Below are 15,296 nucleotides of genomic sequence, written 5' to 3' on the forward strand. Positions count from 1 at the left end.
AACTGAGATTGGTGTCTTCTAGCAATGTTGTTTTATGACTGATGTTTTTTACATATATTATCCATATAACTGAAACATATCAACTTGAGGTGGCAAATAACCATTTCAGGTGAGAATGTTTTCTTTCATATTATTCTCTTAATTAGTATGTTCCTTAATATACTTTCAGTATTATATCCCTGTAAAAAAAAAAAAAAAAAAGGTTATTTTCCTATCTTTTTTACCCAAGACATAATAAATAAAATTTAACCTATTCTTGATGAGTTCAGCTCTTTATTATGAGAAGCAACTCTAGTATTGTACTTTAATTTAGTGTTGTGATATTCTTGAAGTATTTTTAAGCTTGTAAGGATCATTGACCTCACCCTGTTGAGCTCCACAAGGATATTCTGAGTTCTTCTTGTGCCTGCTTTTTTATAGTATTTCTTAATCTACTTGTTGTCAGACTTCTTGCTTATTTTATGTCTGCCTCTAATACCCTTCTCACATACTGCTGTTAGTTCAATTTTTTAGAACTAACTTTAGAATTTGTGTGAAGCAGAGAGACTTGTGGAGATAAGGGGCTAACCTGCTGGTGAATGAATTTTAGCATATAGTTGTTATTATTATTGTTGTCAGCTGCCACCAGGTTGGCCCCAGACTATAATAGGTGACTGACCCTGTACACAATGAAACAAAATACTGCTCATTTCTATGCCATACTCATGATTGGTTGCAGATCAGATTGCACTGATCATGTGATCGTTAGGATTTTTGTTGGCTGATTTTCAGAAGTAGATCCCCAGACCTTTCTTCCAGTGCCATCTTAGAATGGAAGCTCCAGTGAAACCTGTTCAGCATCATAGCAACATAGGAACCACCACTAACAGACAGATGGTGGCTGTACATAAGGTACATTGGCCAGGAATGGAACCCAGGTCTCCCACATAGAGGGCAAGGTGTCCATCACTGAACACCAAACGCCCCCATGTTTTAAAAGCACAGAATGTTTTTCTGCTTGACAGGGCCCAAGCTTACTTCTAGAGTTGTCATTTTTAAAATCTAGTGATTTGGGCAAAGTAGAGAGTATTTTTAAGGATCCCTAGTGACATAGTAGTTAAAACCTTTGGCTGCTAACCAAAAGGTCAGCAGTTTGAACCTACCAGCCACCCTGTGGGAAAAGATGAGGCAGTCTGCTTCCATAAGATTTATAACCTTGAAAGCCCTATGGAGCAATTCTCTGCCCTGTAGGGTCACTATGAGTCACAGTCAGCTTGATGACAATGGGTAGGTTAAACATTATTTTTGCTTTAAATTGCACAAATTTGCTTTAAAGAATCCTCACAAGTAGTTTAGAGAGTAGCAATTAAATATTTTGAGAAAAGTGTTTTGGTTCTCTAGTGCTGCTATAACAGAAATACCACAAGTAGGTGGCTTTAACAAACAGGGATTTATGCTCTTACAGCGTGGGAGGCTAGAACTCTGAGTTCCAAGTGCCAGCTCTAGGGACTAGGTAAAAGCCGCTCGACCTTGGGCTTCAACTCTGCCTCTTGCTCCCAACCCGCTGAAGCTAGAGGCTTCTCTTAACTCATGCAGCTGCTGGCTACTGAGGCTGACAAACTCAAAAGTTTACAAGTAAAATGGCACAGTTCCAAAATTATCAAGCAACACAGCGGGTCACTGGTTGAAGTCCAGAAACAGCTTCAAGATCAGTAGACAACATAGCAGATCACTGAGATGAAGATTTGGCCCAATGCAGGATCTACATGTGCCAAAAAGCTCCAGACCTTTCTCAAAGCATCTTCTTATATTCTGGAAGCAGACCACATCCCTAAGCCAGCTACTCAGCTGCTCACAGGAGATTCCACCATGGAGTTGATTACCAGTATCATCATGGGGAATAACTATATCCAGCTGCCCAGCCACTCAAAACCAGGCCCAGCCAAGTAGACACATAACCTTAACTACCACAGAAAGTAATTACTTTTGTTGGCATATTGGTTTCATATTGCTGCTAGAACAAATAGTCACAAACCTAGGGTCTTTAAACAAATAAATTTATTCTCTTAAGTTTGTTTTGGTTACCTCTTTGCTGCTCTAACAGAAAGTACCACAAATGGGATGGCTTTAACAAACAGGAGTGTATTCTCTTACAGTTTGGAGGCTTCAAGTCTGAGTTCATAGTGCCAGGCTCTAAGGGCTGGGTGAAAGCCTCTCAACCTTGGGCTTCAGCTTTGCCTCCTACTCCCAGCCCACTGAAGCTAGAGGTATTTCTTCACTCAGACAGCTGCTGGCTGCTGAGGCTGACAAAGCCAAGGTTGACAAGTAAAAAGGCACAGTACTGACATTACCAAACAACATGGCAGGCCACTAATTCAAGTCCATTAAAAGTCCCAAGATCAGCAGAGCATGGCAGGCTAGGAACAACTCAGCTACATGAAGGGTTCAAACGTGCCATAAGCTCCTTGTTATATATGGAAAACAGACCACATCCCTAAAGTGGCCACTCAGCTGCTTGTGGTAGATCCCCCCATGGAGTTGATTGCCAGTCTTATCATGGGGAACAACTACCACCAGCTGCCCAGCTACTCAACCAGGCCCAGCCAAGTTGACAGACAACCTTAACTACCACACGGTTCTAGAGACCAAATGTGTGAAATGAATTTTAGGGGCTAAAATCAAAGTGTTAGCAGGCTGATTCCTTCTGAAGGCCCCAGGGGACAATCTGTTCCTTGCATTTTCCAGATTCTGGTGTCTGCCAGGATTCCTTGGCTTGTGGTTGTATCTCTCCAATCTTTGTGATCATACTGCTTGCTCATCTTGCTATATAGTCTAATCTTTTGCCTCCTGTTATAAGACCACTTATGATTACATTTAAGCCACCCAAATAATACAGGGTTATCTCTCCATCTTAAACCCAAGAATCTTAATCACATCTCCAAAGTCCCTTTGGCCGTATAAGGTAACATTCACAGATTGTAGAGATTAGGACCCATATATATTTGGGGGGCATTACTTAGCCTGCCATAGTGAACATTAAAACATATGTGTATCTATTTCCAGATGTTTTCTTTCTCTCTCCTCTCTTTTTTTTTTTTCCCTTAACTTTTCTTCCTTAAAATCCTTGAACTGACTAGGTGTCATATCTGTATACCAGCTCTTAGCTTATTTATTTTATATTTAAAAATTGATCTTTATGTCCAAGCAGATAGGACCTCAATTCAGGAGCAAGAAAATCATAACACACTGTCTTTAAGGGGATTAAATCAGGCTCTGGTGAGAGTCATGAATGGACAAAGAGTCAGTACACCTAGATTTTAGTTTCCACTTTGCCATAAACCTTGTAATTTTGTAAAAGTTCCTTAATCTCTACCAAGCTGTAGCTTTTTTCATTGACTGTTTCTGATAGCTCTTTTTTTATTCATGTTTCAAGGTAATGTTGAAGACCTTAGTGCTGAGTGATTATTTTTAAGTTAAAATTGATTGACTTTTAAATTTATATTAGTTTATTTCACTATTCTTCTACGATTATTTAAGTACTTTTTTCCTCAGTCCTTTTGTTTTTCATAGGCATTTAATTTAAGTTTAAAGTATTGTGTGATTTTGATTAACAGGAGGATCAACTTTTTGTGGCATTGCATCACTGTGTCTGATGGGTAAACTAGAAGAAGTTTTTTCAGAAAAGGAATTGAACAGGATAAAGAGATGGTGTATAATGAGACAACAAAATGGTTATCATGGAAGACCTAATAAGCCTGTAGACACCTGTTATTCTTTTTGGGTGGGAGCAACTCTAAAGGTAAGAGAAGTAATAAAAATGAGAAACCTGTACTCCTTGATAATACAAAATGTGCTCAAGGGATTGGTCTTTATAATATGCATTAAATATTATTTGTTTAGGCTACTGAGTTTTTCTAACACTCTGGCAAAGCTACTCTTGTCTGTTTTTTTTTTCATAGAATTCACTTATCTTTCTGTGCTACTTGAAAATTTCCATTCTTATAAAATTAAAATGACACATAACCTAGGAATGAAAATATGTATAAAGTCATAAAAAATATTCTTATTGAAAATGATCATCTGTCCATCTAGAGCAGGGCTCTGTCAGAATATGATAACTAGTAAAGGTTTGAAGGGAAAGAGTCCCTGGGTGGTACAAACGGTTAAGTGCTTGACCACTAGCTGAAAGCATGGCAGTTCACATCCACCCGGAGTTGCCTCAGAAGGCTGTATGGAGCAGTTTTACTCTGCACACATTGGGTCACAATCAACTTGAGGGCAACTAACAACAGCAACATCGATCTTAAAAGAGAAACCATGTATTGTAAAAGTTAAGGAAAGGTTTATATATTGGAGGACATTTTCTTTGTTGGTTACCAGGAGTGGGAGGGGAGGGGAGGGAATACTGTTAGATAGATAGAGATAAATATTGATTTGGGTGAAGAGAAGGGCAATGTACCAAATGTGAGTGACCAATATGGCAGCATTGAGGATGAGAAAGACATAGAGAGTTACATGGGCAGTACAGACAACAAATATGAACCCCTTTGCATATACAGTACTGAGTTGTCAGTGAAAGCAAACATGGGTATAGGGACGGATAGATGGGTGAACAAGCTAAACAATTAGGTATGTCTAAATGGAGAGTGTATCCAAGATCATATATAGGGTTGGCAGACAATGGGCCTATAAGTTCATGTGAATGATCAGAATTCCCAGGTATATAGTAGAGCTGACAAGGGGCAAGGTTATGGTCATTACTTGGTCACAGCCAGCTACTCAGAGGGACCGAGTAGTTGATTCTGCGGGCTTGGGACCATAGTCGCAGGGGACATCAAGCTCAATTGGCATAACATACTATACAAAACATTGTTCCACCTACTACTTTGGCGAGTAGCGACTGGGACCTTAAAAGCTAGGAAGCTGCCATCTAGATGCAACAACGGGTCTCTCCTCGTCAAGAAGAAAGAAGAAAAGCAAAATTAATGGAAACAATCAGTCCTAGCGACTGGTACACCATCCGATCTGCAACCTATACAACTATGAGACCAGAAGAACTAGATGGTGCCCAGCTACCACTGCCATCCACTTGGAAGGGACGTAGGAGATCCTGCATAAAGAGGGAGAACAATGTGGTACAAAACTCAAAATCATTTGGAGGCAAAAAAAAAAAAAAAGAAGGCAGGGACCAGGTTTGCTGGTCCAATAGAGCCTGGTGTAACCACTGAGACTGGCCCCTAGCTGCCCTTCAGGTCTGGAATTGAACCCACAACTGTGGTTTCCAGCCAAACAAAAGTACAGGCATGTGAGTTAAACATTTACCTCAAGTAGACACACGCCCTGGAGAGAACAATCATGGGAGAAGGAAGGGCTGCTTATGCACAGGGAGATAGCTCAGGGTGCAGAAGAGTATGAAGGGATGGACACTGGGAGGCGGTAACTATGGGGAGGAAGTGGGAGGGGAGCTGCTGCATTGTTAATAAAAAAAAAAAAAAGAGAGAGAAACCATGGCTTGTTCCTTAACAACCATTTAAGGTTTTCCATTATGCATTAATTTATTTGTCCCACATCTTCTGAAACATACTGAGTTATATTCACAGTAGAAATTGATTCTCCATCTCTGTTACCTTTTGGTATACCTAATTTCATAAGGTTATTGTCCACATTTATAAACACCCATAAGTTTTGGGGTTTTGTTTTTTTTTAATCTTAAAATTGCCTTTTCACCCTTTAACAAGTATTACTTAGTTCTGATCTTCTGGAGTCAAAAATATGTGTTTCATCTTCTATAGAGTGTCTTGAAAGTTTTTTTTTTAATAAAATTCATGCATATTTTTGAACCAAATACTAAATATAGAATGATTTAAAATGAAATCTTTTCTCTGTACATGTCTAGTGCCATTCCTCAGGTACACTTTTTTGAAAAAAAAATTACAGAAATTTTCATATATATTCAAATGTACTGAAAATAATATAATTGTCTTGGGATTCTCTAGAGAAACAGAACTCTTCTGGTTACCTAGTGCCACTCTGACAAGAAATATACCACAAATGGGATGGCCTTAACAAACAGGAGTTTATTCTTATGATTTGGAGGCTTTAGTTCAAAGTACCAGGCTCTAGGGGCTGGGTGAAAGCCCCCTCAACCTTGGGCTCCAGCTCTGCCTCCTGCTCCTGGCCCACTGGAGCTAGACGCATTTCTTTACTCAGACAGCTGCTGGCTGCTGAAGCTGAGAAGCCCAAGGTTCATAGGTAAAAAGGCACAGTCCCAATGTTACCAAACCACATGGCAGGCCATTAACTTAAGTCCATTGTAAGTCCCAAGGTTGGCAGAGCATAGCAGGCTGCTGAGCAACAACATGGCTACATGCAGAGTCCAAGCGTGCCATGGGCTAGAGACCATTCCCAAGACTTCTCCTTAAATACAGAAAGCAGACCATATTTCCAAAGGCTGCTTCTCGGCTGCTTGTGGTAGATCCTACCATGGAGTTGATTGCCATTCTCATCATGGGGATTAACTACCACCAGTGGCCCAGCCACTCAACCAGGCCCAGCCAAGTTGACACACAAACATAACTACCACACAGAACCAATGAGATATATATGCAGAGAGAGAAAGATTTACTTCAGAGAATTGGCTCACACAATTTTGGAGGATGAGCAAACCCAAAATGTAAAAATCAAGCAGCAGGTTGACTCCGACAAGCTTCTATCCTAAGATCCATTGGTCAGGTGACTGAAAGTGTACAGAGTGAAAAGAACAAGATCTTCCAAAATATTTATTTATAGTATGGAGGCAGAACTCCCTAAGGAAACTCCCTTGTTAACCAGTTGATTGATTACATTAGATAAATTGCATTATGGAAGGTGATTGCATTATATTATGTTAGATTTTATTATGGAACAGCAAGCAGGACTAATAATATTTGGCAAACCACTAGGAATCATAGCCTCCCTAGCCAGTTGACATCAAATTAACCATCACAATAATGAATGCCCAGTATGCCTATAAGTAGCACCAACAACCCAAAGCCAACCTTCCTTTATCCATTCTCCTACCTGTTTCCCTCTCTTTCCCTGTACTATTTTGAGGTAAGTCCCAGATACCATTTTTTTAGTATCGTCTGGAAATTCTTCAGTATCATCTCTCAACAACAAAACAAAAAACTTTATAAAAACATATCCTTAGCATCATGGTCATACCATAATTAGCCATACTTATGCAATAAGCCATCATTCCTTATTGCGATTAGTCCCTTGTGCCTTACGATGAGGTTCCATTTTGACAACTCCATTGTCAGTCAATTCTGAGGTAAGTTGAATACCTCTTTTTTTCCCCTAGTTTTTGTTTTGTTATTCCATAGCTTATTAATATACACCAGTGTTTCGTTTTGTTGTACATATGGTCGCTGTGAGTCAGAGCTGACTCAGTGGCATCTAACAGCAACAGCAACATTATACACCAGTGTTTGAACAGTAAATCATAACATTAAACATATGGCAATGATAACATCAGCAAATTACATGCTGCGATACTATGTGTAGTGTATACTACTAATGATAAAAAACAGACAGTTATAAGTGGAGTTCAACATAACTCAAATACATTGTTAGTTGGGGAGTACCTGTATCATCAAATATCAAGTAAATTCTGATGTTTATTTCCTATTCTGTTACATCAAGAGACATATATTTGGTTTTCCTTTTGATTAGAGGGCTCCAGAGTTATCAACATAATTTATCTGTTATATAATTCCTCACTGGTGTTTTACTGTAAGATTTCAGCAGCCATTGAGGATCATTGCATAGATCTATAATGTCATTAAATGTCGCAAAATGGAAATTCTGTTTCTATTACTCTTTCTTAAGTGTATTAGCTAGAATTCTTTTATATAGAAGAGCTTCACCCTTCAGTCACACAAACATACAGCTTGTACAGGGAATAGGGTATGAATACTTAATTCTTTCTCTTTTTTAAGTGTTCAGGACCATGGATTGGTTCTCTGGGTATTAAGGTTCTTTCAGTATCACTATGAACTCATTGATTTTCAACACATTTTGTATGTTTTAATCCATTACAGTTCTTTTTGATGCTGAAATTGTCATATCTTTAACCAGTAGGAGCCCCTTCAAATTGGCTCCTGAGTCTTTTTCATATGACCCTATTAGTCCTTGATGGCTTTCTAGATACATCCACTTGTTAAACATTTTCTATTTTAATTTTGGTAAATATCACTGTAACTAAAAATAATATGCTTGTTTCTTGCTTATCATTTCTGGATACTATTTTTGATTCCCAAGTATGAAAAATGAAGAGTTAACCTCCTTATTTTCCAGCAGATTGTTACTCATTATTTTTAGTTCTGAACTTCTTTTCCTCATTTTCTATCTTTTAATGCCAGTTTGTCTCTACTTTTATAATGTCACGTTTGGTAACATTCGTATTCTGTTTGGTAACCATAATTAAAATCTTCCATGCTTTGCCTATAAGTTGATTCTAAAAGTTGAAAACCAATAATCAGCACTTAGGATGGTATAAATATTGTACATTGCCTTACCAAGCACAGTGTTAAGATTATAATATCTTCTGTTTATGCAGTGACCATGTGCCATTTGATGTAGAATGTTCTTACCATCATAGTCCTAAGGAATTTCATTCTTTATATTCTGTTAATTGCTCAAAATAAGTCATGCTTTTATTAGTTTCTTATTTGTGCTACAGCTTTCCTAATAGATTTTGTTTTCTTTGGAATTTCTAACTAATTCTTTTTCTTTTTGAGAAGAATGCCTTTGCTGTTAGTTTCTTACACATTCTGAATATTACATGGATTCTCTTTCTTTAAGACATTTTTTCTTAGAGTTGAATGACATCCTGTTCTAATTTGAAAGAATTACTTTATAGGCTTACTTTAGAACTGTCATTTTAAGATTTCTTTCCATTGGATTCATGGATGAGTTCTATCCAAGAACAATACTTAAAATATTATTCACATCTGGTATAGCTTGGAACAACTAATCAGAACAGATGTTTACCATATACCAGCAGCATGGCGGTACCACTGCATAAGGGCTGCATTATCAGCTCTAGCTCTACTATTTTTTGTATCCCATTTCATCATCTTGACTTTTAACTTCATTTTTCTTGAGTAGTTCTTCAAACATCTTTGTCAGACAGTTGTATATGATATATAAACTTATGAGCCCTTCTATGCCTAAAAACATCTTTATTCTGTCTTTACACTTAGTTAATCATCATTCAGCTTGATATAGTCTCCTAAGAACAGAATCATTCTCCCTTACAATTTTAATGGTATTAGTTTTCTTCCTGTCAAATTACTAATTTTAATTCCAATTGGTTTCTCTTTGCTAACAGCACCTCCTTATTCCCCTTTCCTGAAGCTTTTTGGAAATTCTGTTTATCCCTGTTCTGAAATTCTAAGAGAATATCCTAGTTTGGGGTTGGTTTTTAGGTTTTTTGGGTTTTTTTTTTTTATCTATTCTGCTTTTTGGTTTGAAGATGGGTATCCTTTCAACCTTCACAAGAGTCTTTTCTATTATTTCATTGCTAAATTTTTTCCACTTGTTTTTTCCCTCTGTATCTCTGGAACTCCTCCTGTAAGAAAGGGAGATGGCAGTTAAGATGGGGGTCTTCCCCAGGTGCCAAAAGCGCCTATGGAGTTCCTTTTTCTCAGAGGTGAGTCCTTACACCATCAGTCTGTTTGGACTGCCATTTTGTTTTGATTGCTGAGTAGAAAATGAGGGAGTGATTCCATTAATAAAGGAAGAAAAAGGGAGCAGGAGAGTGAGGAAGGAAGAAAAAAAAAACACTGCTTTCAACCCCCCTTCTCACTCCATTTCTATAAGCCTGTAGTCTAGAACCTCTCCAGAGATTTCCTGCTACTATTCTCGGCTGCAGCTAACTTCGTTGGCTCTCTTTGATTCATTAACTCACTTTTATCTGTTTTGTGTCTTACAGAAATGTGTTGATTTCTCTTGTATACTCCCCATCCTCCTTATTCTCTCCACAGTTTGATTTATCTTTTTAGTGGGATTCTGGGAGAGAAGACAAATGTATGTCTTAAATCTTTGAGCTAGATAATTTTTTATATTGCTATCATATTTTCTCTCATCTTTTCTCTTTTCTAGTTAAAGAGCTATAGTATTTTATTATTCTCAAACAAAACCATCTCTAGTGTCTGGGTAATGATTTCTGTTGCTCTTTTTTAAAATATTTTTGGTTCTAGTTACTACCAGTTTGTAACTAATAGCTCAAGAGCCTATAATAAGAATCAAAATATGGGTTGATATAACTACACATTTTGTAAATGACTGACTGAGTTGAGTGGATCAGGGGAAAATTGTGTTTTAAGCCTGACTTAAAGAGACAAAGAACTTAGCTGTGCCTACGTCAAAAGAAAGAAAAGATGAGTGAGTCAAGACAATATGTGGTTGGCTAATTTTAAGTGTCCGAGTCCCCCAGAGACTTGCTCTGAGTCTTAGGTATAGAAAAACATATTTAAATATTACTTATCTGACTTTGGAACCAAAGGTTGATAGGAAAGTTTGATGTCTGTCCTGTCGTTTCAGCTTCTGAAAATTTTCCAGTACACTAATTTTGAGAAAAATAGAAATTACATCTTATCAACTCAAGATCGTCTAGTAGGGGGATTTGCCAAGTGGCCAGATAGTCATCCAGGTAATTAATTTCTTTGTATGAATCCAGAAAAATTTCTGTATCGTTAGTAGATCTTACTATGTTTTGTGTAAGTACTGACAATATTTTGCTATGAATCCAGAAAAAACTTCTTTTCTTAAGTAGATCTTCATGCATCTTTATCAGAAAGGGTATATTTTAGGAAATTTAGACACAATTATAAGCTTACAGTAAATAAGAGGTGATAAGAAAAATGGTTGTTGTTGTTGTTGTTGTGTGCCGTCGAGTCGGCCCCAACTCATAGCGACCCCTCCTTGGGTTTCCGAGGCAGTATCACTACGGAAGTAGGATTGCCCAACCTTCCTTCTGAGGAGTGGCTGGTGGGTTTGAACCGTCAGCCTTCTGGTTAGCAGGCAAGTGACTTAGCCACTATGCTACCAGAGCTTCCAAGAAAAATGGTAGATTACTTAAATTTGTGAGAGCTTTAGGCAGTGGAGAGATGAAGGAAGGAGCTAATTATCAAGATGCATTGGTACAGTGTGCATTTTTTTAATAAGTATTTCACTTAACAATGTTTTATTGCATTTGAGACTATAAGGCACTCTGAGTGGGTCCTGCCCAAAATTAGAAAGCATTGGCTCACCCAAAAGCATTAGGATTATGAGATACAACTTAAAATAAGTAGAACAAATTACTCTTCATCCACAAGAGAACCTGTTCTTATCTATATAGAAATAACATTAAGTGAAAAATCTTAAATCTTAAAGGCAAGTGTTCCTCATTGGCAAAACTATTGCTCCGTGAATTTAGGTAGATTCAGGTAATCTTCTGATGAGTACTTTGCTGTGTGAACTTTCACCATTCATTTTCTGAAACCCAGGAACCAAATGGATTCAGACATTGTGGTATTCCGTGCTCTCCAAATTTGAGAATAATGTAGATGTGAATAGCAAAGGATTCTCGTGTTTCATTAGACCTTTAAATGAGTTCTCTAGAAATAATATAAAGTGGCCTTTTTTTCAGAATACTTAGATAATTCTGCTGTTTCTCAAACTTAGACCTCATTCCTAAACTGCATATTATAAAACCTCCTGCTGAGTGGATGCCATTGATGGGCATTGCAGAACCACCCTGCCTGCTGAATTCATTGCCTCCCTGTCCCCAAACTTTGGTGCTATTAACTGCTTGTGGTCAGGCCTAGAATTCTGCAATAGCCTTAGCATTAGTCTTCCTGCCTCTAACATAGTCCCCCTCACATTGATACCTTGTGTATGTACTTAAATGACAGGAAAGAGGCCAAAGCTTTCTTCAGACTCTCAGAGGGATCTCTATACAAAAAAAGATTAAGAACCTCTGATATAAACCCCTCCAATAAGTCTTTTAAAATCAGTCAGACACCCTCAGTGCTCAAAGTTCTTTGATGTTGCACACAGGCTTTTCCAAGATTTGGCTCCTATCCCAACTCTAGTATCATCTTTCTCCACCTTCCCTGTCCCCTGCCCCCACCTTTTATGTTTTCACCTCCAGCAGAAGGAGTTTATTTACAGGCTCCCCATAAAAATCAATTGGAGAGTTTGTTAAAATAATTGAGAACACTGATATTTTTGATAAGCAAGTGGACAAAGAAAACGAGATACTGGGAAGGATTGTTTTTGCAGCATTACAATAAAATCATGGTTTTTGTAATCACCAGAAAGTACCTCTTCAAACTCACCTATCATAGAACTCCCATGGTCAGAAAATGTACTTGAAGCAAAATATAAATAAGGGACAACCGTATGATTGCATCTGAAATGAGCAGGAATACTTCCTCACATCCATGATGCCTGGATTTTATGTAAAACATGCTTCCTTTGAATAAATGAACATTGCTCTCAAAGTTATGAGCTAAGTATATTTTCACAACCAAAACTTTAAAGATATTATCTTGCTTTTAAAATTAAAGCTTGTTTTCACAATTTTTAAAGCAAAATAATATCTTTAAATTTTTGCTTTCTCTATACACAGCTATTTTAAGTATATTAGAAAAGTGCCTCAATAAGAAAACTGAGAGTTATTTTTAGTCTTGATACCACTTTTTTCAATTTGTACATGGTACTACTTTATCAAAGAATATATTTTAACAAATAACGGGAGTGGGAAAATGACAATCTCTTAGAAAGCATTTCTTGTGTAGATACACTTGAAATACATTGGAGTATTTACAGTAGCTTTGAAATGCTTGGAGCTTTTTTTTCTAGAGAGATCAGTTCCGAACTTTGAACGTTTTTGTGAATACTTGGATACAATACTGACTTGGCAGATACGTTACGTCTTCAGATCTTATATACTACAGAGCATAGAAAGTCTTTCTGTGATAAATTGGATTTATCTGAAAAGACTTGTTTCCAGAACCTTTAGAAGAATCATTTTAAAAAGATTCTTTAAATTTAGCATATTCTCGGTCTTGTAAATCTAGTAGCAGATTTGATACAATGAGATTTTGTATAAATTTATAGAAGAAACCTCTGAAAAAATGAAAAATTATTAAATATATATTTCAGCATCGAAAATATTTGAATACATCACCACTTAGAAAGTAAGATTTAAAAATTAAAAAACTATGAGTTTTGAACTGTGAAGTTCTGGTCTCATAGGCTTTTATAGAAATCCTTTTGAGAAAAAACCAAGTTTTATTTTCACTTTGACATGTTGTTCTGAATACATATTATTTCCCTTTCTGTTGAATTTTTTTCTTAGTTTCTAGAAAATAAAGCTTGATATGGCTTTATGGCCTTTGTCCTTTTAGGATAACTACAAAGAAAAATGTAATAATACAAGAGAAATCAAGTTTTTTTGGTTTGATAGTCTGAAAGTTATAGAAAAATGAGCCAGAAGAAACTTAGCATTTTCAGAAAACCTAAAAAGGGATTGACATGGGTTTGCATTAATGAATTAACTTTGTCACAAGTGACTTTGAGTAGGCACACTATTTGTCATTCTTATTTTAAAAAGTAAATCATGCTCATGTAAGTGAAACTTAACTCTTTGGACAAAGATGGTCAGACATTTTAAACCTCAGTAGCTATTGAGGCCATAAATGATGGCTAATTCAAAAATAGAAAGGATTCTTGACCGCTACAAAACTTTGTTTTTGTAATGTTCCCACAACTGCAGAGCTCTGAGCTCTTCAGAAGTCCAAATAAGGCTTTCAGGCAAGAGATGGCCTTTTGATTTCAGTGGCCGCTGTAATGGGAAAAGGTTGCTGCCCCTGAAAGATGGGAAACTGGCAAGACCAGTGCAGAAGAGCTGTTATGGTATGAGCACTCCCATTATTATAACCAAATAAAATGTGAGTTTGTTTTTGTCGTCAGGTCAAATATTTTTAGGATGACTGACAGTTACCCTAAATAGAGGAATTAAATATGGTACAGCAATCCAGAATGGATTACTTTGCTTAAGCTCCTTACATTTAACACAGTGCTAATATATAGTATGCACTTTAGGAACTGTCAGAGATAAACTTTTGAGGAGAAAAAGTTGCTAGAAAAAACTTTCCTTTTATGATATATAGTTAAACCATTTGTTTCCATATTCTGTAATAAGCAGAGGGGAAACCCACTAAGGCGAGAAGCTTATTAACTCTTCCTGCCTGTCATTTAATCACAGAGAATGTTGAGAATGTCTTTGCAGCTAGGACCATTTTACTTTGTTAATAATATTTTTATGAATAAAATATCTTAAGTGATTTTGATCATCTGGTTTACCAAAAAAATACTATTCAAGACTTTAAGAAAACAAATATTTTTAAACATACATTTAGCATTTGTCAAAATGTATTTTTAATGCAGTGATGTGCTGGTAGATAGGCATCAAAAATATTTTGTAGCATGTTCAGGTAAGAATGCCTATTATAATAAAAATGTCTCATTTTCAGATGCTCTACATGCATACTTTGGGATTTGTGGTCTGTCACTAATGGAGGAAAGTGGAATTTGTAAAGTACACCCTGCTCTGAATGTAAGCACACGGACTTCTGAACGCCTTCGAGATCTCCACCAGAGCTGGAAAATCAAGGACTCTACACAGTGTTCAGAGAATGTGCCCATCTCCACTTGATTGACTTTAAACTGGGACAGTGGGGGGAATTTGTAGCATAATTGTAGCCCAAGGTTAAAAGCCATGTATAACCAAGTGTGCGCTTTTTTAAAGAAGTGGAACCATACAATCAAATTTCATGCTGATGTCACTTTGGGATATGGCCTTGAGCCAGTAACCTTTGTACTATGTTTCAAGGAAATCTTTGTTGAAGTCTGAACCACAGTGGACTCTATCATAGTTCTTAAATGTTTATATTGTATTTCTAAGATGTTCTTTGAGGCAGATTAACTGTATGCATATAATTATCTTTAAAAAAAAAAAAAAAAATTCAGTACAAATTATATCATATTGTAAAATGAACACAAATCTTCCAAACAGTTTACATTTCATATAGCATCGATAATCCTCCGGTCAGCACTTAGTGATTATTTTTAAAGTTTGATTGCCAAGTGGTAGAAAAATGCTTGAAGAATTAAGTATCTTGGATTATTCTTCGAAAACAGATAATATCATAGTTTTTTTTTTTTTTTTTTTTAAAGAATTAGTTACTTTTTTCTTAAGTGTGCCAATTAAACTTATGTGG

General features: G+C 36.7%; 1 protein-coding gene across 1 annotated transcript in view; it reads left to right on the top strand.

The window, feature by feature from the left end:
* PGGT1B (protein geranylgeranyltransferase type I subunit beta) overlaps positions 1 to 14,731 on the top strand; it is an 82,213-nt gene extending 67,482 nt beyond the window's left edge. The window contains exons 7-9 of the mRNA XM_007954522.1: positions 3,594 to 3,778; positions 10,567 to 10,675; positions 14,550 to 14,731. Of these exons, the coding sequence (XP_007952713.1) occupies positions 3,594 to 3,778; positions 10,567 to 10,675; positions 14,550 to 14,731 (476 nt within the window). The remainder of the gene's footprint in view (positions 1 to 3,593; positions 3,779 to 10,566; positions 10,676 to 14,549) is intronic.
* The last annotated feature ends 565 nt before the right edge of the window (positions 14,732 to 15,296 follow it).

The sequence above is a fragment of the Orycteropus afer genome, unplaced genomic scaffold, assembly GCF_000298275.1.
Source record: "Orycteropus afer afer isolate SDZICR_OR568_19922 unplaced genomic scaffold, OryAfe1.0 scaffold00464, whole genome shotgun sequence".
Classification (NCBI taxonomy): Eukaryota; Metazoa; Chordata; class Mammalia; order Tubulidentata; family Orycteropodidae; genus Orycteropus; species Orycteropus afer.